Genomic DNA, 26,014 nt, shown 5'->3' with positions numbered 1-26,014 from the left:
ACAGCTCCCGACCCAGTGCAGAGCCAGCAGCAGCGCGACAGTGTCCAGAGAGGATCTGGACGGCCAAGCCCACCTGGAGGGGGCGCTGCAGCCAATGTCAGTCCCGCTTCTGTCTTCACGTTCTGTGCCTGCTCCCTGCCCTACAGCCAAGAGCAGGAGCTGAGGCCCTCGGGGCAGGAGGGGCTCGGAGGGGGTGCTCTCTGAGGCTCCTCTAGTTTCTGGGGTGAGCCAGGTTAAAAGATTTTGCAAAAGCAGAGGATGTCACTGCCCTGCACCCATTGGCCAGTTCTGGAGAGGAGCAGCCAGCAAGGGCTGGCGGATGAGGATGGAGGATGAGTCTGTGAACAGTCAAGGCAGCCACTAGGGGGCTCCAGCAGCAGTGGGCTATTTATTATAACACCTTTAAAACAGAAAATTATTTACTTGAAAGGCAGAGTGACAGAGAGAGGGGGGAGAAGGGGACAGAAAGAGAAGGAGATAGAGAGATCTTTCATTTATTGGTTCATTCCCCAAATGGACACAATGGCTGGGACTGGGCCAGGCTGAAGCCAGGAGCCTGGAACTCCATCTGGGTCTCCCACAGGGTGGCAGGGACCCAGGTATTTGGGCCATCATTCGCTGCTGCCCCAGGTGCACTAGCAGGGAGCTGGATTGGAAGTGGAACAGCCAGGACTCAAACAGGCATTCTGATATGGGATGCTGGCATTGCAAATGGTGGCTAAACCCACTGTGCCGCAACGCTGGCACCCATTAAAGCACTTAAAAATTATTTCTCTATTTCAGAGAAAGATAGACAGACACACACACGAGAGAGAGAGAGAGAGAGTGCACTTCCATTGGCTGATTCGTTCTTCAAATGCCCAAAATGGCCAGTGTTGAGCCAGCCCAAGCCAGGGAGTCCATCAGGCCTCTTATGTGAGTGATAGGAACCCAACTACTTGAGCCATCACCACCACCCGACAGAATCCACATTAGTGGGAAGCTGGAATCAGGAGCCAGAGCCACGTATTGAACCCAGGCGCTCCAATCTCAACATGTGCATCCCAACCAGCATCTTAGCAGGTGGGCCAAACACCTGCCCCTAAAAACCCTTTTTGCTGTGTTAACTTCAAACATGTTTGTAACTGCCCATTTTCTGTGGTTGCAACAAAATACCTGTGGTTGGGTAATAAATACATCAGAGATCCTTATTTAGCTCAGCGTTCTGGAGGTTCAAGGGCATGGTGCTGACCTCTGCTTGGCTCTGGTGAGGATCCCTGGGCGGCATCACCACCTTGTGATGACATCGCGGAGAGGGAGACATCGCATGGTGAGCCAGGAGGCCAGAGGCCTGGAGAGCCAGGCTTGCTTCTTCATAGCAACTCTCTGGTAAAAATTGATCCACCCAAAAGACCAGCATCAGTCACTCCCACTGGGTCCCACCTCTCAAGGGTTCTGCCACTTCTCAGCATGGCCACACTGGGGACCAAGACTCAGCTCGTGACCCCTTGGGGGGCACACTCAGATCACCTCCAAATCAGAGTTGTATTTAAAAGTAGACAGAGGGCTGTGGCATAGTGGGTAAAGCCGCCGCTTTCAGTGCTAGCGTCCCATATGGGCACTAGTTCAAGTCCCGGCTGCTCCACTTCCTATTCAGCTCTCTGCTATGGCCTGGGAAAGCAGTACAAGATGACCCAGGTGCTTGGGTCCCTACACCTGCATGGGAGACAAGGAAGAAGCTCCTGGCTCCTGGCTTCGGATCAGCCCAGTTCTGGCTATTGTGGCCATCTGGGGAATGAACTAATGGATGGTCTCTCTCTCTCTCTCTCTCTCTCTCTCTCTCTGCCTCTGCCTCTCTGTATCTCTGCCTTTCAAATAAATATATAAATCTTGAATCTCCATTCCCCTGTCACCCAGCTTCACCCGCGATCCAGCCGTGGCTGTGCCCCGATGATCACACGCTCCCCTGTGCTGTGACTGGGCAGCAGTTCTTGGTGTCTCCTAGATTTCAGGGACACATCCGGCCACCCGTGCTGCCTGCATCCTAATGTCTGGGATTTGTGAGTATGCTAGATTACTTGGCAAAGGGTGTTGGGGTTGCAAGTGAATTAGGGTGTTAGTCAGTGGACCTCAACCTAACGAGATTATCCTGGATTATCCGGGAGGGCCCCACATAAACACAGGACTTTGAAAGTAGACATGGGAGGCAGGGGAGGATGCCAGAGTGACACCAGGGGATGAGAACCTGGAGCTTTGGGCTTTGAAGATGGAGCAAGGCGACCTTGAGTGGCGGAGCGCAGGTGCCTGTGGATGCTGGGAAAGGGGAATGGATTCTGCCCTGGAGCTTCCAGAAGGGAAGTCGGCCCTGCTGACTCCTGGATGCTAACCCTCAGACACTCATTTTGGACTTTCAGTAACAGAACTGTAGCATAATAAATGTATGTGTGGGGCCGGCACTGTGGTGTAGCGGGTAAAGCCACCATTTGCACTGCAGGCATTCCATATGGGCAGTGGTTCAAGTCCTGGCTACTCCACTTCCGATCCAGCTCCCTGCAATGGCCTGGGAAAGCAGTGGAAGATGGCCCAAGTCTTTGGGTCCCTGTACCCACTTGGGAGACCTGGAGGGAACTCCTGGCTCCTGGCTTTGGATCGGCCAACTGGGGAGTGAACCAGCGGATGGAAGACCTCTTTCTCTCTCTCTGCCTCTCCTTCTCTCTCTTTAAAAATAAAAATAAAAAAATAAACAAATAAATAAATGTGTATGATTGTCCACCCTGAAGCAGCCACAAGACACCGACAGTGCCATCTCCCAGGCGGAGAGCCTCCTGCGGGGGGAGGGGGTCAGGTGGGGGAGACACCAGGTTGCATGGGGCAGGGGTGTTGGGGTCCCCAGAGAAGAAGAAGAGGACCCAGTGTGTTGCCGAGAGAGGCAGCGAGGCCACGGAGACCCCAGGGGTGGAGGTCCTCACAGGCCTGGCACAGGGAACGGCGAGGGGCAGGGCTAGCAGCCAGGTGTGAGCTGTGAGCCAGGACACCTGTGTCAAGAAGAGGCCGGGAGCTCAAGGAAAGGAGCCAGGTGGGTAACACCCAGCTTCCTCCGGGACATTCAAGTGGCACCTGTTGGCACGGACCGAATCAGGAATGAGGGTGGAAGGAGGAGACGCATTGTCCCCACGGCCACGGGCCCAGCCCGTTTCCACCGTCCCCCGCCCCACCACCAGCATAAAGGGGCCGTCTGGGCCCCGCGGAGTCGCTGGCACTGAGCAGGATGTGGGGCCGCGTGGCAGGGAACCGAGCTCCTCTGGGCCTGCTGCTGGTCTGCCTTCATGTCCCAGGTATGGAGGCCACGCCCGACTCTGGGGTAGGAGGACGCTGGGGTCCCCCAGGGCGCTGGAATGGAGGGAAAGGCAGGGGACCCACTTGGGAGTGGCCATTGTGAAGGGGGTTGAAGAGAGTGGGATCCAGGCAGGGAGGGAGCTGGGGCCGAGCGAGCCCGGGCGACACTGGCTGCCCTGCCTTCTCTTCCCCAGCACTCTTTGGCCGGAGCATCAGCCCAGTGGAGGAGAAACTCTCTCACAGCTTGCTGACCAACTTGCCTCTGCTGGGACAGCCGCCCCTGACCGGCCCCTCCAACTCCGGACACCCTCAGTTCGCTGGAGCAGATCCCTTGCCGCTTCCTCCGCTGTCAGATGACTTCCTGCTGGCAGGCGGCTCCGCGGTGCAGAAGTGGCCTCTGTCCTGGGGGCTGCAGTCCTGGTCCTCGGAGGAGCCCTGGCAGATGATGATGAGGGCTGCGGCTGAGGACCAGGCAGAGCAGGTGCTGCCCGAGGGACCGTCCTACCTTTCCAGCACTGGGGCCCTCCCGCTGGGCCAGGGGTCCTGGCCCACCCAGTCCTCTGCACACCCCCTGCTCCCTGCTGCTGACTCCTTCGTCCTCCACCAGGTCTTGGAGCCCGCCGGGCGGCTGCCCCTCTTGAAGTGGCTAGGAGCCCAGAGAGAAGCCCTTGCCCAACGCCCGTTCTGGTCTCTTCTGCACAGGCTTCTGGCAGGCAACCCCTGGGGCGCCCTGAGTCCTGCTGTGTCCTGGGGAGCTGGAGGCTCTGGGACCGGGTGGGGAACAAGGCCCATGTCTCACCCTGCAGGAATCTGGGGTCTCAACAATCAATTCCCAGGCACCAGCTGGGGCAATATTTATCAATACCCAGCCAGCACCTGGGGGAGTGTGAATCGGTACCCAGGAGGCAGCTGGGGGAATATTAATCGGTACCCAGGTAGCAGCTGGGGGAACAATAGTCGGTACCCAGGAGGCAGCAGGGGGAATTATAATTACCTGCATCCTGGAGGTGTCCACCCTCCAAGCTCTTCTTAGGCCAGCCCTGGTCCTCCAAACCCCAGGTTGCAGTGGGGTTAACACACACCAGCGGGGAAAGCCTGAGCTAGAAGCCAGAGCAGGGAGTTCCGCCTTCCCCTGCTGGGGTGAGCTGAGCGGGTTCAGCTCATGTGGCTTCCAGCCTCATCACTGCCCCGTACCCCGCCTCCCTCACTGACCTCCAATAAAGCATGCAATTCTCCACGCTGCTTCTTCTCCGTGTCTTTGTTCCCCGTGCACAAGCTGAGGTGCGTTTCGCGTGTCCCTGTTCTCTAGTCACTGCCCCCCACACACACCGGGGTCCCTCCAGGGTCCCCTGCAGATGCTGTCTTGCTGTCTCCATCCTTTGCAAAAGAGAAAAAGCCCAGGTGTTTGACAGTGGAGCCCCACAGTCTCGCCTCGGCCAGGTGGAACAGGTAGCCAGCTCCAGGACGGCCCTGGAACCTGAGAACGGGACGGGGTGGGGTGGGGTCGGGGGGCAGCAAGAGGACTTCAGGGGGCGCCTGGGGCGGGAGGGAAGGCCGAGGCCCAGTACATATGCCTTCCACCCCATTGTCTGCTTCTCTTCCCCCAAGAGAGAAGCCCTTGGGAAGTGGGGAGGCGTGGGTGTCCTTCCTTCACGCAACACTTAGCTCCTTGTGGCTCAGAGAGCGCTTGTTGGATAAACAGCAGCCCTTGATAAAGCAAAGTGGCAGGGACAGCAGGGAAGCACCTTGGAACTCAATCCAAGTCTCCCATGTGGGTGGCAGGGACCCAAGTACTTGAGCCATCACCTGCTGTTTCCCAGGGTCTATGTAAGCAGAAAATTCGAATTTGAAGCGGAGTTGGGACTTTACTCCAGGCATTCTAATATGGCAAGACAGCACTCCAAGCAGTGCGCCAAGTGCCTGCCTGTCGGGGTGGGGGAGGGGGTTAGTGTACCCATGGTGCTGTGCAGCCATCACCATAAGCCCTCCAAGCAGTGCGCCAAGTGCCTGCCTGTCGGGGTGGGGGAGGGGGTTAGTGTACCCATGGTGCTGTGCAGCCATCACCATAAGCCCTCCAAGCAGTGCGCCAAGTGCCTGCCTGTCGGGGTGGGGGTGGGGGTTAGTGTACCCATGGTGCTGTGCAGCCATCACCATAAGCGATTTTAGCACATTATCATCAACCGCAAGAGAAATCCCACATCCATTGGCAGTCACTGCCCGCTCTCTCCCACCCCCCACCCTGAGACAGCCACCTACGTATTCTCTGTTCTGGACAGTTCCTGCGAGAACACACCACTCACCCAGCGTGCGGTCTTCTGTGCCTGGCACAACGTTCTCATGACGGTGCCTGACTCCTTTTCACTGTCCAGCTCCCTTTTCTTCCATTGTCATCCAGGGTCATCTGATGGCTCCACGTCCAGCCGTCTGAGGAGCTGCCAGACTGTTTGCCAAAGTGGCTGCCCCGTTTCACATTCCCGCCAGCCATGTCTGTGGGTTCCGATTGTCCCACGTCCTTGCCAACACTTGTTTGTCTCTGTGATGGCCAGACTAGCAGTGTGAAATCGTATCTCACCGGAGAGTAAAACTTTTTAGGTATGCATCCTTCACATACACTTTAGGATTTTTAACGACTTATTTTCTCCTGCTAATGTAACATACCTTACAAACCCCCCTCGAGCAGTATTACAGAATCCGTTCTTCTCTCATTATGGTGCGCTGACTTGATCTATTACCATTATTAAATACTATTATTATGCATTCCTTGTTAGCATTTTATTATAATTAGCAGGCCAGTCTAGACACTTAAGCTTGCAGGAGATAAATAATTGGGTTGACCTGGTTAGTTTTCCTTTTTTTTTTTTTTCTTAGCAATTTTCTTTTTGCTAATTTATCATCTTGGTATCTGCGGTTGAAGCTGTCTTCTCTCTCATTATTGCCTCTGACACCACCGCTTGTCAATCTCTTCCCGCTAACGTCCCCACTAACAGCGGGGCTGCTTGGCTTTCTCGCCACTCCCTGTGGCCTTCCTCTGCTCGTATCCGGGAAGGGAAGCACTCACCTCTGCTCTGTAAGCAGACACATAATTAACAGAGGAACCAAATGAATGGCTCCTTTATTATTATTATTATTATTAAAGTCAATTTTAAAGACTCCATTCACTTCTCTTTTTTTTTTTTTTTGACAGGCAGAGTGGACAGTGAGAGAGAGAGAGACAGAGAGAAAGGTCTTCCTTTTTGCCGTTGGTTCACCCTCCAATGGCCGCCACGGCTGGCGCGCTGTGGCCGGCGCACCGCGCTGATCCGATGGCAGGAGCCAGGTGCTTATCCTAGTCTGCCATGGGGTGCAGGGCCCAAGCACTTGGGCCATCTTCTACTGCTTTTCCAGGCCACAGCAGAGAGCTGGATCGGAAGTGGAGCAGCTGGGACTTAAACCGGCATCCATATGGGATGCTGGCACCGCAGGCAGAGAATTAACCTACTGCACCACAGTGCCAGGCCCTCCATTCACTATTACACTGTCTTCTGTGCCCTTTATGTTAACTTTTATCCTTTGAGTGTCAATCATCGCATGGCCTTCCACAGCCTTAATTGACTGCAATTAACCATAATCATCAGCCCTCGCCCTCATTGGCCTTCTTCCTGTGCTCAGCTGTCTCCACTTGAGCAACAAGCGCTCCCGAAGTCAGCGTCCGTCCGGGGCCCTTCCAGCACTCCTCCTTGGAGGGATACCACAGAGCCTTCAAGTCCCATCTTGATTCTTTGTTTCCCTGAGTCCTGAAATCAGCTCTCATCTATGCCGTGTGTTCTAAGGGGCCCCAGTTTCTTTCTTTCTTTATTTGAGAGGCAGAGTTACAGACAGAGACACAGACAGACACGCACACACACACAGAGATCTTCCATCTGCTGGTTCACTCCCCAAATGGCCGCAATGGCTGGAGCTGTGCTGCTCTGAAGCCAGGAGCCAGGAGCTTCTTCCAGGTCTCCCATGCAGGTACAGGGGCCCAAGCACTTGCACCATCTTCTGCTGCTTTCCCAGGCCATAGCAGAGAGCTGGATCAGAAGAAGAGCATCTGGGACTTGAACCAGCACCCAGATGGGGTGCCAGTGCCACAGGTGGAGGCTTAGTCTACTATGCCACCACAGCACCAGTCTGAGTAGAGTGTTTGAAACCAAAGCTAGGTGCTGGGGGTTCACAAGAGAGCTGGAGGGAAAAACGCCACCTCTTCTCTTGACCACTTTTAAGATAGACAATTGCCACTACGTTTGCTAACTTAGTGTGATACGTTGGACATAACTCGTTATGAAAACTTTTGCATCACCAAGACACTGCAGGAGAGGAGCACGCCCCTGGCCAGGCTTTACGTGAGAATGGCTGAAGGACCATGTAGAGGCGGAAGTAGGTGTGGGGAAGGCTGGAGGGTGCCACGTAGGCCACGATCCTGGCCAGGGGAGGTTGGTGGGAGCCAGTGCCCTGGAGAGATTTGGAAGTCAGCCGACTGGGATGGGATGAAGAGCTCAGCGGGTTTCCCACCTGTCCTCACCTCGCGGGGGCCTGGGGAGCTACAGTCATTCAGAGGATGACCATGCTCAACTCTGTTAAGGTTTGAGTTGTGTTCCTAAAGAGATATGTTGAGGTCTCCATCTCTGATACCTCAGAGTGCACCCCTTTTTGGAATTAGGGTCTTTTGTAGAGGTAGTCAAGTTAACATGAAATCATTGGAGTGGGCTCTCGCCCAGTGTGACTGAAGTCCTTAAGAAAAGGGGCAATCTAGGGGCCAGCATTGAGGCAGAGCAGGTAAAGCCGCCGCCTGCTGTGCCGGCATTCCATATGGGTGCCAGTTTGAGTCCTGGCTGCTTCACTTCCAATCCAGCTCCCTGCTAATGCGCCTGGGAGAGCAGTGGAAGATAGTCCAAGTCTTTGGGCCCCTGCACCTATATGGGAGAACGGGAAGAAGCTCCTGGCTTTGGATCAGCTCAGCTCCAGCTGTTTCAGCCATTTGGGGAATGAACCAGTGGATGGAAAATCTCTCTCTCTCTCTCTCTGTAACTCTGCCTTTCACATAAATAAATAAATATTTTAAAAAAGAAAAGGAGCCATCTGGCACGGCGTCGGCACAGTGGTTAAGCCACTGTTGGGGACACCTGCCCCCCCATCGGAGTGCCTGGTTGGAGTTCCAGCTCCGCTTCCTGCCAGTGCCGACCCTGGAAGGCGACAGCAGATGGCTCAAGTACCTGGGCCCCTTCCCCCATGGGAGACTCTCATTGAGTTCCAGGCTCCTGGCTTTGGCCTGGTGCACTTCTAGCTGTTGTGAGGATTTGGGGATTGAATCTGTGGACGGCAGATGGTTCTCTGCCTGTCTCTGTGCCTTTCAAACAGATAAAAATTAAAACAATCAAAGAAGGAGGGATGGGGGAAGAAGGAACCTGGGCACCAGCGCCACCCAGAGGGTCCTATTGGCCTTTTGAAAAAACTTCTCTGGGTGGTGAAGGCGTTGGAGGGGAGGAAGCTGGATGAGCGGAGACGGAGGTGATGATGTGGGGGCTGCAGCAGGAGGGAAAGGGTGGTTAGGGGCCCCCACGGCAAGTCCGCGCGCCCCAGGCTGCCGGGCCGACTCCAGCCAGGCGAGTGGCCAGGAGAGGAAGTGACTCCTCGGATGCCTGCTGCAGGGCCTGGCGCTGGGCAGCCTCACCCGGGCGGGCGGTGCATTGGTTTAATTGCTAACTGCATTTCCTGTTTATGCCCTTCTTTCTCACGCGGGCAGCCCCGGGGCCTCCCGTCTGGGTGCGGAGGTCACCTCCTCGTGGGCCTCACGCGCACGGCCTGGCTCCGCCAGCTGCGCCTCCGTGGGACCACTGCCCGGGGCTGTGCAGGCTGCTGGCAGAGCCTGGGTCTTGCACGGGCCCACTCTCCTTCGGGACTCAGGCTCTCTCTACTCCTCCCCTCTCTCCCCACCACCCCAGGGCCCTGCTCTCTGCAACGGCACACACACCATTTGTGGGACTCACAGGTCAGTGGGGGACCCAGTGGATGAAGGCACAGGTGCACCGGGTCCCTTTCCCGCTAATGCTGTGTGCAGGCACCTTGAGCCCTCGGCCACTCTGCCCCTTGCTGGTTATCCACCTGCCTTCACCTTCCTTCCTTCCTTCCTTCCTTCCTTCCTTCCTTCCTTCCTTCCTTCCTTCCTTCCCTCCCTCCCTCCCTCCCTCCCTCCCTCCCTCCTTCCTTCCTTCCTTCCTTCCTAGATTTTATTTATTTGAGAGGTAGAGTTACAGACAGTGAGAGGGAGAGACAGAGAGAAAGGTCTTTCATCCATTGGTTCACTCCCCAAATGGCCGCTACGGCCAGAGCTGTGCTGATCTGAAGCCAGGAGCCAGGTGCTTACTCCCAGTCTCCTGGTGCCCATATGGGATGCCGGCGCCGCAGGCGGAGGATTAACCTACTGCACCATGGCGCTGTACCCCCCCGCCCCCCGCCTTCTCTTTCTCTGCCTATGAAGCCGTCATTCACTTACTGGATTTTTCACAAAACCTGAGGAATCCGAGGAAGGTGCACCAGGGGAAGCAGAGGAAGGGAGGAAGGAAGTATTTGATTCGGGGGAAAGACTCAAGACGCTCCTTATTAACCTTTGATGTTAAATAAAAAATATCACTTAGGGGCAGGCACTGTGGCACAGCAGGTAAGGCCGCTGTCTGCATTGCCAGCACCCCATATGGGTGCTGGTTTGAGTCCTGGCTTCTCTACTTCCAACCCAGCTCTACTATAGCCTGGGAAAGCAGTAGAAGATGGCCCAAGTCCTTGGGCCCCTGCTCCCACGTAGGAGACCTGAAGAAGCTCCTGGCTCCTGGTTTCGGACTGGCCCAGCTCTGACTGTTGCAGCCATCTGGGGAATGAACCAACAGCTGGAAGACTTCTCTCTCTGTCTCACCCTCCCTCCCTCCCTCCCTCCGAGTGTCTGGGTTCAAGTCCCGGCTCCCCTCCTGATTGCAGCTTCCTGCTAATGAGCACCCTGGGAAGCAGCAGGCGAGGCTCAAGGACTCGGGTCCCCGCCACCCACATGAGCTCGACAGGCTTCTGGTCCCAACTTCAGCCTGGCCCAGCAGAGGCTGTTCTAGGTATTTGAGGAGTGAACCGGTGGATGGGGGAATCTCTTGTCTGTTTCCCTGTCTCCCTGTCCCCTGCCTCTTGCCTTTCAGACAAAGCTGAAACTAACTCCCTAAGTGCTTCAGAAGATCTTGGGCAGTGGTTACTCCTTGGCGATGGAAGTTTTCCAGGCCTTTCAACTCTGTTCTTTGTGCTTTTCCAAGGAGCATGCACAGCACTAGGTTTGCAAAGAAAACCAAACAAACAGAGGGAAGAAAGCCCATCCATCTGCCAGTGACTCATCCGCAGGTCCTTCCTGGGCCTCCCTGAACTCCCGGGCCCCCGTGGCTCCTCGTGACATTGAATAAATGTAGCTACTGGGCCAAGCACCAAACTCCCTCAGCCTCAGTTTCCTTATCTGTAAAGTGGGGACAGTCAGAGTTCTCCCGCGATAAGGCTGTGGAGATGACTCAACAAAATGTTTGCAATCTATATGCCTAGCACAGTGAGAAATGCAGCTCAGAGAGGTTAAATAACTTGCCTAGAGTCACACAGCTCGTGAGACGGTTCCTGGGAAGTAAGGATGGAAGTCAGTCACCTGTCAGTGAAAGTTGTGGGGACGAGAGTCGAGAGTCGCCATCCAGAGAGGGACGTGCAGATGGTGCAAGGAACCTGGGGAGGAGACACGTCAATCAGAGGGTACCCCCCAGGCATGCATCGATGGAGACTTATAATGGAAGAAGGGGCCAGCGTTGTGGCGTGCGGGTAAAGCTGCCGCCTGTAGCACTGGCATCCCATATGGGCACTGGTTCGAGTCCCGGCTGCTCCACTTCTAATCCAGCTCTCTGCTATGGCCTGGGAAAACAGTAGAAGATGGCCCAAGTGCTTGGGTCCCTGCACCTGCGTGAGAGACCGGGAAGAAGCTCCTGGCTCCTGGCTTCAGATTGGCACAGCTCCAGACATTGCCACCAACTGGGGAGTGAACCAGCGGATGGAAGACTCTCTCTCTCCTCTCTCTCTCTCTCCCTCTCCTCTCTCTATGTAACTCTGACTTTCAAATGAATAAATAAATCTTTAAAAAAAAATAACGGAGGAAGCAAAAATCGAGTCTGTGGTGCTGGGCCTGTGGCAGAGCCTTTGTCTTGTAAGGAAGCTTGTTTCTAACGGCCAGGGTTAAAGCTGTGGTGGAGGCCAGGGTCAAAGCTGTGGTGGAGGCCGGGGTCAAAGCTGTGGTGGAGGCCGGGGTCAAAGCTGTGGTGGAGGCCAGGGTTAAAGCTGTGGTGGAGGCCGGGGTTAAAGCTGTGGTGGAGGCCAGGGTAAAGCTGTGGTGGAGGCCGGGGTTAAAGCTGTGGTGGAGGCCAGGGTAAAGCTGTGGTGGAGGCCGGGGTTAAAGCTGTGGTGGAGGCCAGGGTCAAAGCTGTGGTGGAGGCCAGGGTTAAAGCTGTGGTGGAGGCCAGGGTTAAAGCTGTGGTGGAGGCCGGGGTTAAAGCTGTGGTGGAGGCCGGGGTTAAAGCTGTGGTGGAGGCCAGGGTCAAAGCTGTGGTGGAGGCCAGGGTTAAAGCTGTGGTGGAGGCCAGGGTTAAAGCTGTGGTGGAGGCCAGGGTTAAAGCTGTGGTGGAGGCCGGGGTTAAAGCTGTGGTGGAGGCCGGGGTTAAAGCTGTGGTGGAGGCCAGGGTCAAAGCTGTGGTGGAGGACAGGGTTAAAGCTGTGGTGGAGGCCAGGGTTAAAGCTGTGGTGGAGGCCAGGGTAAAGCTGTGGTGGAGGCCGGGGTTAAAGCTGTGGTGGAGGACAGGGTCAAAGCTGTGGTGGAGGCCGGGGTTAAAGCCGTGGTGGAGGCCTTCCCGAGGCCGGGAGCAGAGGGGAGGCGTGCGTCCTGGGAATGAAACGTGGTTGTGACGGCTCGCCGAGGCAGGCTTCAGCCGCAGCCCCAGTCTGCTTCTGTGTGACCACTTCGGGTTCTGCTCCTTATTAACCCCTGCCAGACCGCGGGCGGCTCAGTATGTGGTGGAAAACCCATCATCAGTCACTCTGGTTCGCATGCACAGCATTGAATCAATTCCTGTGGCCGCCATGTAACCTTAGACTATCCAATCACATGTATGCAGGTAACCGGATAAAGGAGACAAAGAAATAAAAACATATATGGAATAACCCGGAAATAACCATCTTTGTTGAGGGCTCAGAAGTTTGGATAAGAAATTCCACCTGGGCCTTATGCTGGCATAATAGAAGACTACTTCTGTTAAAGCTTCGGGGTCCTGTCTCCGTACACGGATCCTGCTACAGGCCGGGCCCAGCCAAAGAGAGGGTGTGGCTGCAGAGCAGGTGGCCGCTATGGAATCCAGGGGGCCACACCGGACAAGAGTCGCCAGCTGGGTAGTCACTGCCTCCTGCTGGAGGCACGCGTGTGCTGACCGGGAGTACCGGCTTCTGTCGTAACCCGCTTTTAACCGAAGCCCAAGTGGCTCCAAGGTCAAGTGCATAACAGGGTGGCACCCGCAGTCCTGCTCCGCCTGTCAAGAGAGGGCGGAGGGAGGAGCTCCTTCTGCCAGTCTGATGGAAGAATGCGTGCGCCGCCTGTTGATGGTCCACACAGAGTCTGTCCCTGGATCCAGCCAGGCCGACAGCACGGGCGCCCTGCGTGACGAGGCACTGCTCTCACTGACCCCGCCTGGAGGTGGCGCTGCCCACCGGCCCTCACTGGGACAGTGAAAGAAGTGGGGGAACCCTAGGCAACTTGTGCTCCTGGGGGGGATGTGGCCCCTGCGGACAACAGAACAAGGAACAACAGGGCTTCCTCTGAGGCTCTGGGCTCTTGTTGCCTCATGGACCCTGGGCGCCGTGTAATGATTGCTTTTCCTTCTTTGAATTGGCTGCTAGGGTGCTCAGTTCCAAATGTATGACTCCTTCCCAGCCCCACCCAGCAGGCTGTTTATGCCAACTTCTCAGGGTTTATCTGATTTTTCTAACTCTTCATTTGCCCTAGGTGTGACTTTTAAATGCTCTTCTATTGTATTATCTTTGGGCAATTTTAGATTTTGTTTAAAACAAGGCTGGTGCAAGGGAATGCGATGTTTTATTTGATGACTGGGGTTCGCTACCACCTGGATGGCATGTCCCCAAAATATCCACCTCCTCCGGCTCCGGTTTCCCGGTAATCAAACACCATTCTGATTCCTAGTCAGCCTTGCCTTCTGGGTATCCTGTTAGGAAGGGGACACCCAGGAAAATGGACAAGAATATCCCACTCGAGGGGCTCAGTGGTTCCTAAACTGGAAACCCAGCTTCTTTTCGGGGAGTGAGGATTGTTCTAGAACTCAGAAGGGAGCTGCCCCGGACGAGACACGCAGGGCAGCCAACTCCACGCCCTCATTTTATGCCCGTGTGTAACAGAACAGCAAAGGACGCTTTTCAGGGGAGGGCGAAGGGCCCTAGGAGCCAGCCCTCAGAGTAGGAGGCCGCTTGGGGTTGAGCACAGTGAATTTGGGGGCTAGAGCAGCCCTCAGCTTCTTCCTTTGAAAAATAGGGCTCATAAAATCGCCTCCCTCACGCGGAGTAAATGAGCTAATTCGGGTAAAGCATTTAGCACAGCCTCAACAAGTGCCCAGACCACAATCATCAATTACCCTCACCATGACTGCCGCAGGTGGCTGTGGCGACTCTACCTTGTACAGGATTTGGGGAACCTCCTGCCACACCACAGTCCTCCACTAGGGGGCAGCCCGAGGCTGGGAGGGGCCCGAGTCCTGCGGCCACTTCCTGAGCTGGGTCCTGAGCTCTTAAGGTGATTATCCCGAGTTCTCCTCAATAAACTTCCTGCCTGCGAGCCAATCTTTTTTTTTTTTTTTTTAATACTCTTTTTTTAAAAGAGTATTTTTTTTTTTTTTTGACAGGCAGAGTGGACAGTGAGAGAGACAGAGAGAAAGGTCTTCCTTTTTGCCGTTGGTTCACCCTCCAATGGCCGCCGCGGTAGGCGCGCTGTGGCCGGCGCACCGCGCTGATCCGATGGCAGGAGCCAGGTGCTTCTCCTGGTCTCCCATGGGGTGCAGGGCCCAAGCACTTGGGCCATCCTCCACTGTACTCCCTGGCCACAGCAGAGAGCTGGCCTGGAAGAGGGGCAACCGGGACAGGATCGGTGCCCCGACCGGGACTAGAACCCGGTGTGCCGGCGCCGCAAGGCGGAGGATTAGCCTAGTGAGCCGCGGCGCTGGCCAAGAGTATTTTTTTTTTAAGAGTTACAGAGAGGCAGCGACAGAGAGAGAGGTCTTCTATCTGCTTGTTCACTCCCCAAATGGCCACAATGGCTGGAGCTGTGCCGATCCAAAGCCAGGAGCCAGGAGCTTCTTCCAGGTCTCACGCAGGGTACAGGGGCTCAAGTGTGTTGGGCCATCTTCTACTGCTTTCCCAGGCCATAGCACAGAACTGGATCGAAAGTGGAGCAGCCAGGATTCGAACTGGCACCCATTTGGATGCTGGCACGGCAGGCAGCAACTTTACCTGGTACAGCACAGTGCCAGCGCTGCAAGACAATCCTAACAACTGGTTTCCGTGGACATCCGGTCTAGACAGGCTGGCATGTAGATTCTGAGATGGCTTCCAGCTCCATGCAGATGTGGCCGAGTGAGGAAAGCAGCCCTGGGTGCCCTGCTGCTTCTTCCTGAAAATCGGGTTCCCTCTACCCACAGCCCTCCGGGAAGACGGCCCCCTTTGCTTGTCCTAGGGCCCAACAGCCAGCTCCACAGTAGCAAGGCCCAGGAAGGGGCAAGCTTGGGGACAGCCTTCGGGCAATTGTGCCGAGATTGCAGGGGTTCCAAGGACATAGAATGTGATTTAGGAGGAGGGGGGATTCCAGGGCTAGGTTCACCCCCTTGGCTTCTCAGGCCTCTCATTTCATGGGTCCTGGAGCCCAGGGCAAGGGCCTCACTGGCTTGAATCTAAGGGGGTGAGCAAAAGAAATTCTTATCTTATTTAAACCACTGTGAGCTGCATGCCACGTTAGATTGCCTGGTTTGAGTCCCAGCTACTCTGCGTTCCATCCAGCTCCTCGCTAGTGCACATCCTGGCCGGCAGCAGGTGATGGCTCAAGCGCCTGAGTCTCCACGCCCATTCTGAAGGAGTTCCAGGCTCCTGGGTTTGGCCTGGCCCAGCCCTGGCTGTTGCAGGCATCTGGATAGTGAACCAGCGGATGAAAGATTTCTTTCTTTCTGTACTTCTCATCTACCCAAAAGGAAGTTGGTTGCTCTCAGAGCCTGGAATGTACTGATGCTTTCTTCATTTTATTTTTTTTTTAAAGATTTTGTTTATGTATTTGACAGGCAGAGTTACAGACAGAGGGAGAGACAGAGAAAAAGGTCTTCCATCCACTGGTTCACTCTCCCAGTGGCTGGACCTGGGCCAATCTGAAGCCAGGAGCCAGGAGCTTCAGGGTCTCCCCACATGGGTGCAGAGGCCCAAGGACTTGGGCCATCTCCTACTGCTTTCCCAGGCCACAGCAGAGAGCTGGATGGGAAGTGGAGCAGCCAGGACTTGAACCAGCGGCCATATGGGTGCTGGCACTGCAGGCAGCAGTGCCGGCCCTATGAAACAAAATCGTTACAAAGATGTTCATTTCAGTGGGTTTTATTCTTTTTCTTTTTCTAATATTTATTTATTTATTTATTTGAAAAGCAGAGTTACAGAAAGGCAGAGCCGGAGAGGGAGAGAGAGGTCTTCCATCTGCTGGTTCACTCCCAAAATGGCTTCAACTGTGGGAGCTGTGCCAATCCAAAGCCAGGAGCCAGGAGCTTCTTCTGGTCTCCCATGCAGGTGCAAGGACCCAAGGACTTGAGCCATCTTTTTCTGCTTTCCCAGGCCATAGCAGAGAGCTGGATCAGAAGAGGAGCATCTGGGACTCAAACCAACACCCATATGAGATGCTGGCACTAGCAGGCATTGGCTTTACCCACTACGCCACAGTTCTGGCCCCTGGTTTTATTCTTTGGTTCTTTGCCTTGTCTCTCTTGTCTCTCGGGTTCTTTTTTTTTTTTTTTTACAGGCAGAGTTAGACAGTGAGAGAGAGAGAGAGAGACAGAGAGAAAGGTCTTCCTTCCGTTGGTTCACCCCTCAAATGGCCGCCACGGCCGGCGCGCAGCGCCAACCCGAAGCCAGGAGCCAGGTGCTTCCTCCCGGAGTCCCATGCGGGTGCAGGGCCCAAGCACTTGGGCCATCCTTCACTGCCTTCCCGGGCCACAGCAGAGAGCTGGACTGGAAGAGGAGCAACTGGGACTAGAACCTGGTGCCCATATGGGATGCCGGCGCCGCAGGCAGAGGATTAGCCAAGTGAGCCACGGCGCCGGCCCTGTCTCTCAGGTTCTTAACCCTTGCGTGTTTAGTCTCCGTCTTTCGTGCCAGTGGGTTTCGTCGCACGACGACTGTTGGGCATCAAGTCAGTGCCTCTGCACGGAAATCCACCTGCCAATCGCAGTTCGGTACTGCAGCCGTGAGCACAGTACTAAACTGTGTCAGTAGAGGGCGCTGGCGGAACACGTCAGGAAGAAATTTTCTGTTGGTTCCCTGAGCCACAGTGCGGGATTCCTTTCTGTTTGTAAATTTTATTTATTAATTTTGTTTGAAAGGCAGACAGAGGTCCTCCGTCCACTGGGTCACTCTCCAGATGCCTGCAACATCCAGGGCTCGGCCAAGTCAAAGCCAGGAGTCCAGAACTCCATCCAGGTCTCCCACGTGGGTGGCCGGGGCCCCAGCACTGGAGCCATCACCTGCTTTCTTCCCAGGAAGCCGGAGTCAAGGAGCTGGGACCCCAACCTGGGCACTCCAGTGCAGGGTGTGGGCGCCCCGAGCAGCAACTTAACCGCTTCTAATGCGCGCTCCGTCCTGACTGCTGCGGTTCGTGCGCGGAGCCCGTCATGGGCGTGGGCAGGCACTTGCGATGCTGTGTACTGACCGCGCGCGTTCCCTCGGCGGGCGTGGACGCCGCACGTCCCAGGCCTCGCACTCAGTGAGTAGGTGCCCAGCGGCCACGCCCCCTCCGCGCTGCCCTTGTGGACTGGCGTGGCCCAGGCACCCCTGCATGTGGAGGGCGGGTCCACGGCCTCTGCAGTGGGGCCTGGATCCAGCTTTGGGGTGGGGACGCTGCGCGGCCAGCGCCCTGTCACCCCGCAGGTGTTCGGTTACGCTTTCCCTGCCCGGAGCCGGGCGCGGCCTCCGCCGCTGGCCGAGCCTCGCTGTGGTCTACGCAGGCTTTTCCCGGATCCTACTGCCTTTCAGTTTGGCTCCCAGCTTCTCACTGGCAGGGTTCAACCTCCGCTCAGCAAGCGCGCGTGCAGAGTGTGCAATACTTTAATGATAAGGGACCATCCGGGCAATCCAAGCATGCTTTTAAGTAAATGAGATGCAGGGCACTGCCATGGAGCACGAGGAGCAGGTGCTACGGGTTTTACTTATTTTTAAATGCTTCGCTTTTGTAATAAAAAATTATTTCATATATTTGAAAGGTGAGCGTGCACTACAACAGCCAGAGCTGGATCAGGCTGAAGCCAGGAACCAGGCACTCCCTCCAGATCTGCCACATGGGTGGCCGGAACGTCACCTTCACCTGCTTTCTCCCGGGTTGCTCATTTGCAGGAAGCTGGCATTGGAAACTGAGCCATTAGTCAGACCCAGGCATCCAGCTGTGGGATGCCGGCATCCCAGCTCCGGTCTGATCCCTGTGCCCCAGTGATGTGGCTCATCAGCCTGAACCAGGAAGGGTTTTAAGAGATGAGGTGTTTGGATAACTAAACAAGATACACAGTTGCCGAACTGATTGTTACAGAATAATAAAATAACTGTGTCAAATGCTTTCTACCCCTACTTTGTTACCCCTTCAGTCAGTATGGAAAATGAAGCATATGGCGTTTTGCCGGGTTCCCTCCCAGAGCTCCTGCCGGCCACAGCTGATTGGATGCACCTGTTTTGATTTTTTTCTGTATCTGCTGGAGCCACATGTGGTTAGGGAGCCGTGTGCCTGGCTGTAGTGATGCCTGAGAGAGTGGCTGCAGTTCCTCTGCTGGCTCAGATCTGCGTTCCCTGGGACGGACACCCGGACACCCGGCTCAGGGGCTCCTGCACGGCCTCCTGCAGGGCGTCCCTGGCCGAGGACCCCTGCTCCTCTGCCCAGGTGGGAGCCCGGGGGGAGGGCCTCAGTTTTCCTGGGACAACAGGCCTGCTGCTGTCTAGCTGAGTTCTTTTTATTAGTTATTTATTTATTTATTTATTTGAAAGGCAGAGTTACGGGGGGGGGGGGAGGTCTTCCATCTGCTGGTCCACTACCAAATGGTCACAGCAGCCAGGGTGAGCCAGGCCGAAGCCAGGAGCCAGGAGCTTCATCCAAGACTCCCACGTGGCTCCAGCCAAGCTCTTAAGCAAAGGTAACTCTCTCCATCAGCAACAAAATTATACTTCCTGAAGTTCCCTGGCAGAGATTTGAGGCAGGATTTCTGGGATACGACTCTGACCAACAACAGTCCAGCAGGGTTAAAGAATATTTTCCAGGTTATTCTATGAGAAGTGGTCAGTTTTCTCGCCTGTAAGTTCCCTAAACTCTGTCCCTGCATCAGACGTGTGTGCAGGTATTTCAAAAAGTTCATGGAAAAATGGAATTAAAAGATAAGTTTATTTTAGTGTAAAAAATTCATATATATATATATACACACACATATATATATGTAAAATCCTGATTTACACCTAACAGTGATGAGAAAAGAAAACTCTGGAACTTTCTCAATCCAAAGGTAGGAAGCAAGGCCAGGACCGCTGATGGCCACGTGGGCTGTTTCCATAGCTACTTGGCTATTTTGATTGACATTGCATATGGTTTGAGGGCTGCACTATGGAAAAAAAAAAGCTATTTCCTGATTGAACCATGATCTAGGCAAGACAGGCAATCAATGGGAGATATCCTCTTAATGAATGGGTAATCTTAGGGAGAGAGAGAAAGGGAGAGAAAGAGAGAGGACATTCCATTAAGGGACAGTACCTGGTTAGAACCCGGGTTTTCAGACACCTTATCTGGCGTCAGTGTTCACTCTGAACGTATTAGGGTCACAGCATCACTGAGGTCCAGGACGTCAGGGGAACCCTAGTCACGGGACAAGCCCCCAGGGCAGGCCCCCTGCGCTCCGTGCCGCGCTGGGGCAGCGCTGCTGTGCGGCCAGCATGCACGAGCCGGTGAAGGGGCAGCCGCGGGCTTTCTCAATGAGAGACGCCTGCAGAAGTGGCCCGCGGCTCACGGAGAAGGCGTGTCGCTGTTTTCCCACGGGGCGCCCGTCACCTGAGGGCGCCCTGACAGTCGCTGCTTCCACCGGTTAGCCTCACTGTGTTTTCCTTTCTTAGCTGCGCCTAAAGCAGTGGCAGGTTTCTGGCAAGTGGAATTCTGGAGTGAGGACAAGGCGGGTGCCTGGGTGCCGGCAAGCACTGGGGGCGCGGGCCCCAGCCTCGGCTAAGGAGCGCGATCGGTTCCCGGGAGGGGCGCGCCTCGCTCCACAGGCCGATGCCCAGGTGCCACCACCAGGGGGCGCAGCAAGACACTGCCTCGGGTAGACGCCGGCCGTCCGGGCTCTCAACTGACCAGGCGGAGTGTTTCCATGGATACGGTTTCCATAGTTTCGCTGGCGGCCACTGCCCCTGCCCCTGCATGGCTCCTTTTGCAAGCTGACTATGTATTCTAATAAAGATCTCCAGTCCTGTCCATGTAACAAGGGTACCGTGTCCAGACGTTTCCACCGGCGGGTTTTCACCACTCGTGACATCTGGTGTTTGCCTCTTAGTTTGCAGTGTGTGTGATTCAGAATCCAGCTCTGCATTCCCGCTCAGCTCCCCTCACGAACTGGGCGTCAAGTGCAGGCGGCTAGGCACGGGGTGGGGGGGGTGGGGGGGTGGGGGTGGGGTGGGGTGGTGGTGACTGCTAATCGGAACAGGGCGACACCCGGCCTGCCGTGGTCTCTGCGGGAGAGACACTCCCCGGGGCGGCGCTTGGCTTCGCTGACGCTAAGGGAACACGTCCCGAAGGGGCCGCGGGGCGTTGGACAGTCCCCATGAGCTTCTGCAAGTCGTGCCTCCGGCTCTGCACCCTGTGTTCTGAGCTGCTGATGCTGACTCGCTCGCACTGGAATTCCCGCTGTACCAACCTGTGCACCGGGCGCGGTTACGTGAGTCATTACTGCCCATCCCCTCCTTGTGCCGTGCACACACTGGCAAACTCCCGGGGTGTGGGGAATCACAGCACTTCGAGCAGGCTTGTCTCAAGGCTGTTTCCTCAAGGCCTTTGGGCGGGATTCTAAGTTAGAAATAGAGCACCTTGTTGGAGTCCTGTCTTCAAACTCTTTGCGGGTGGGACCCGAGATGTGGCATTCTTAAAAGCAGAACTCACTACTGAAGGCAGATAGGTATCATAGGCGTCCAAACTGATAAAACAGGCCAGCGCCGTGGCTCACTTGGCTAATCCTCCTGCGGTGCCGGCACCCCGGGTTCTAGTCCCGGTTGGGGCGCCGGGTTCTAGTCCTGGTGGCTCCTCTTCCAGTCCAGCTCTCTGCTGTGGCCCGGGAGGGCGGAGGATGGCCCAAGTGCTTGGGGTCCTGCACCCACATGGGAGACCAGGAAGAAGTACCCGGCTCCTGGCTTTGGATTGGTGCAGTGGCAGCCGTAGCAGCCATTAGGGGAGATCTTTGTCTCTCTCTCACTGTCTCTCTTTCTCTCTCTCTCTCACTGTCTAACTCTGCCTGGCACAAAAACAAAGCAAAACAAAACAAAACAAAACCATGAAATGCTATTGGGGGGGTCTGCGCTGTGGCTAGTAGGCTAAGCTTCTTTTTGTGGCACTATCCCATATGGGTGCTGGTTCAAGTCCTGTCTGCACCACTTCTGATCCAGCTCCCTGCTATGGCTTGGAAAGCAGTAGATGGCCCAAGCACTAGGAACCCTGCACCCATGTGGGAGACCAGGAAGAAGCTCCTGGCTCCTGGCTTCAGATTGGTCAGGCTCTGGCCATTGTGGCCACTGGGGGAGTGAACCAGCAGATGGAAGACCTCTCTGTCTCTCCCTCTCTCTCGCTCTGTAACTCTGCCTCTCAAATAAATGATTAAATTTTTTAAAAAAATATTTATTTGTTTATTTGAGAGGTAGAAGCAGAGACAGGGAAAGAGATCTTCCATCCACTGGTCCACTTCCCAAATGGCTGCAATGGCCGGAGCCTGACCAACCCGAAACCAGGAGCCAGGAGCTTCTTCCCAGTCTCCCACATGACTGCTTTCTCAGACTCATTAACAGGGAGCTGGATCAGAAGTGGAACAGTCAGGACTCAAACCAGCACCCATATGGGATGCTGGCGCTGCAGGCTGGAGCTTCAGCCCACTGCACCACAACACTAGCCCCGGAAACTTGTCTTTTAATCCCCTCATTCTGTAAACCTTCTGCAGTACCCTTGTGTTTCCAGCCACCTGCTGTAGGCGCAAGGATGGTCCCTCAGTCGTCAGCCTGTTTTCAGATTGGGTGCTCTCCAGGAATGGGGACTGTGACTGGGTCTTGTTTGGCTCAAATTCCAAAGCAGATGAAGAGGAAGGTCGCAGAGCCTGCCACTACAAGCATAAAGGATAACAAGTTTAAACACCCATGAGTTGCTTCTGTGAAGAGGTTGCCATGCATTTGCTCATCATTTGACACACAGCTCAAATGAGGCAAAAAGTGAATGATCCCGGAGCGGAAGACCTCAGTCTGACTCCCCCTCCCCGACCCTGCACTGCCATCTAGCCTCGGTAGGATGTGGGAGGCCATTTATTTAATTTCTCTGAGCCTCAGCCTTCGCATTGCTTGCTAAGACAGGCTGGTTTTCCTGCCTGGCAGAGCCAGTGTGAAAGCAGCACCAAGCGTTCCGTGAGTCTCAGGTCCGTTACCGCAGCCTCCGGAGCTTCCTGGAGTCTGCATGGGCCGAGCGGGGTCCCTGCCGGGGCTCCAGGTCCCTCCGTTACAGCACTTAGCACTCAGCACATTATCCTCCAGTTGCCGGCTTGCTTGTCCCGGAACGCACGTCTGCTCCCTCTGCTCCCCGCTGAGTCCCCGGCACACACCGGACACGCATGAAAGGAACCGTAATTTCTTTGTGTTGCCAAGCAAGACCAAACAGAAGGAGCAGCACCAAAAGAAAGCATGTGTTCATTTATTCCAAAATATGTCTTTCATTGACTCTAAGACATTGAGTACAAAATGCACCATTCAGGGCCCCTGCTGTGGCACAGTGGGTACAGTTGCCGTCTGCAGTGCCGGCATCCCATGTGGCCGCCGGTTCGAGTCCTGGCTGCTCCACTTCCGATCCAGCTCTCTACTATGGCCTGGGAAAGCAGTACAAGATGGCCCAAGTCCTTGGGCCCCTATACCCATGTGGGAGACCTGGAAGAAGCTTCTGCCTCCTGGCTTTGGATGGGGGCAGCTCTGGCCATTGCGGCCAATTGGGGAGTAAACCAGCAGATGGAAGGCCTCTCTATCTCTCTGCCTCTCCTCTCTCTGTGTAACTCTGACTTTCAAATAAATAAACAAATCTTTAAAAAAATGCACCATTCTTTCTGTCCCACTAAAAAAGAAAGAGTACAGCCTGCTAAAGCATGACAAGCCACCAGGGGCGTCCTAGGCCACTTTTTGTTACTGTAACCAAGTTCTTGAGGCAGGCTAACTTTGTAAAGAGGTTTGTTTAGCTCACAGCTTGGAGACTGAAAGGTTCTGACCTAGTGGCCCGGTGGGTTTGGCCCCGGTGCGGAGGGGGTGGAGGGAGGGTCCTGGTGCTGATGAGGTTAGGATGGCGGGAGGGGGTGTGAGAGGAAGAGGTTACCTGCTGAATCAGGAGAGTGACTCAGGGGTCAAGCTCAACTCCTATAGCAACCCCCTTCTAAGAGAAGCTCCCCCAGTGACCTAAGGACCTCCCTCCAGGCCCCTCCTCTTAAAGGTCCCTCCACCTCAACAGCGCTACAGGGAGGGACCAAGCGCCCAACACGCAAATCCATTCTGAACTGCAGCGGGGGAAAGGTGTGTCTCAGGATGGGTGGGGCACACAGTTACTGAATACAACTGTTTCCTATACCATCCTCAAGGTCCCTGTTCTCAGGGCCCTGATTGACATCCTAGTGGGAGGAGACAGTGTGCCAACAAAGGAGCACAGAACTAAACATAACTCAGCTCGTGACCGGCTCCTTGCAGGAAATAAACGTGGTAGATAGAGACTCAGGAGAAGGAGCTGCTTCTGGGTCAAGCAGAGGATAGGTCCTGACCAGATCTGAAAAAATAGCTCCGTGTTTACCCAGGCTTAAAGCCATGCCCTCCGAAAGCACAGCGCTGAGTCACCATTGCCAGATAGCTTCATCGCACATTCGCATATGCAAAGATGACGGACAGGCCCAGCACACACGTTTGCCGATATTTTCGTGAGAGGTGACACGCCCGGGTCTAGATCCTGCTCAGGTACAGTTCTGTATGGGGTGTGCATGCCTGGCTGCCTGAGCCTGGCCAGCACAGGAGGGGCAGCAGGTGGCCAGCTGCGCTCACCTGGAGCTACCACTCCTTAACCTGCTTTGAAAAGTCCTTTCAACGCGGGACTTGGTAAAGAGAAAAGGAGGATTGGCTCGGTGGGGTTGAACATGCAGGGTGGACTGAGCTGTGTACATTCACGCAGCAATAGACTCATAGATGCGTGGAATAAATCACACTGTCGGATGAGTAGCATAGGAGGAGTTTAATACGAGCACAACATGGTTTGGAAGCCAACTACCAAATCTGCCGTTCTGGGTTAGGGAGAAGTGGTTAGGAGGCATTGGCCTTAAATCTGAAGTTTTTTCAGCAAAGACCTGTGCCTTTGGCAGAACTGCTAGTACAAAAGTGTTGCAGGTTTCTTCTTCTCTCTGAATTCTATTTTTTTTTTAAGAATTTATTTATTTGAGAGGCAGAGTTACAGACAATGAGAGGGAGAGAGAGAGAGAGAGAGAGGTCTTCCATCCACTGGTTCACTCCCCCATTGGCTGCAATGGCTGGAGCTTTGCAGATCCAAAGTCAGGAGCCAGGAGCTTCTTCTGGGTCTCCCGTGTGGGTGCAGGGGCCCAAGTGCTTGGGCCATCTTCTACTGCTTTCCCAGGCCACAGCAGAGAGCTGGATCAGAAGAGGAGAAGCCGGGACTAGAACCGGCGCCCATATGGAATGCTGATACCACAGGTGGGGGATTAAACTACTGTGCCACAGCTCCGGCCCCTGCCTGAATTTTTTAGAAATGTCGCAGTTCTTAGGTCACAGCTCTTTTCTCCCCACGGGGCTCTTTGTCCCGTGACAACATGAAGAAGGCACATGGACAAGGAAGAAGGAGCAAGCAAAGGAAGGTAATTGTGAGAAAGAAGAAGCTCCAAGAGTTGAGAGGGACCTGAGAGGGGTTGCTGGCGAGGGGGTCAGGTCTAAATGTTTATAAAGGAGAAATTTCTATTTTTTTTTAAGATTTATTTATTTATTTGAAAGTCAGAGCTACACAGAGAGAAGGAGAGGCAGAGAGAGAGGGGTCTTCCATCCGCGGGTTCACTTCCCAGTTGGTTGCGATGGCCAGAATTGTGCTGATCCAAAGCCAGGAGCCAGGAACTTCTTCCAGGTCTCTCACCGGGTGCAGGGGCCCAAGGACTTGGGCCATCTTCTTCTGCTTTCCCAGGCCATAGCAGAGAGCTGGATCAGAAGTGGAGCCGCCAGTGGAGCAGCCAGGATACGAACTGGCGCCCCTATGGGATGCCGGCACTGCAGGCAGCGGCTTTACCTGCTATGCCACAGTGCCGGACCCCTAAAGGAGGAAGTTCATCTGATTGGTCAAGGTATATGTTAATGAAGCATTCCACATGAGTGAATCAGGGAGTCAGTAGATCCTGATTGGTTCATCCAGGAACCAATCAGCAGCGGCCAGGCAAGAGGCTTAAACTGCAGGATTCGAAAAATGGTTCCAGCGGGGAGTGTCAGAGCCCTCCGGAAACTCCTCCCCCAGGCTCCGTACGACGGGGACCAGGGTATCGTGGGGGTAATCAGGACCCCCAAGTGGTTTTTGATGGTAAGGCTGCCCCTTGTGCGTCCGTCCTGGGCAACAACCCTGGGGTCTTTGGGGAGCAGCAAAAGGACCGAGCTTCCATCTCTCTAATCTGACGGGAGCAGAATTTAGAAGGAAGATAAAACCCTTCGCTGTTTCTTGCCCGCCTGCTGAAGCGCTAGGCGAAGTCGCAGTGGCTGCACTATTTACAAAGATTCCACGCTTCTCCAGTTGCCCGTGGCCCTTGATGTGCAGAAACCCAGCCACACCAACTTCCCCAGCCAGCGTGTGGAGTTCTCATCCTTTCTTTGTCTGTTGCACAAGCCCAGCCTGTGCTGATCTGTAGTTCTGCTTCCTGGAGGCCAAGGCAGACTCAGATTCCTTGTGCTTGCAGGTGCCCGTTGGTGAATGCCCAGCCCCAGCCCCCAGCCTGCACCGCGCGGGAGGGTTTTACAGATTCACCTGACTTTTCCTGTGTGTTAACTAAGGCGCTGTCTCCTTCCCTGCGGTAGACATCATGATATCCTTGCAGCATTCCCAGTCACCAGACTCCTC

General features: G+C 55.0%; 1 protein-coding gene across 1 annotated transcript; it reads left to right on the top strand.

The window, feature by feature from the left end:
• The first annotated feature begins 3,247 nt into the window (after positions 1–3,247).
• Positions 3,248–25,798, top strand: C3H6orf15 (chromosome 3 C6orf15 homolog). The gene is made up of 6 exons (XM_062187155.1): positions 3,248–3,314; positions 3,510–4,275; positions 11,567–11,711; positions 11,758–12,141; positions 25,421–25,483; positions 25,715–25,798. The coding sequence occupies exons 1-6, from the start codon at positions 3,248–3,250 to the stop codon at positions 25,796–25,798; spliced, it is 1,509 nt and encodes a 502-aa protein (XP_062043139.1).
• Positions 25,799–26,014: the final 216 nt, after the last annotated feature.

This window comes from Lepus europaeus, chromosome 3 (assembly GCF_033115175.1).
Source record: "Lepus europaeus isolate LE1 chromosome 3, mLepTim1.pri, whole genome shotgun sequence".
Classification (NCBI taxonomy): domain Eukaryota; kingdom Metazoa; phylum Chordata; class Mammalia; order Lagomorpha; family Leporidae; genus Lepus; species Lepus europaeus.
This window is presented reverse-complemented; position numbering and strand designations above follow the sequence as displayed.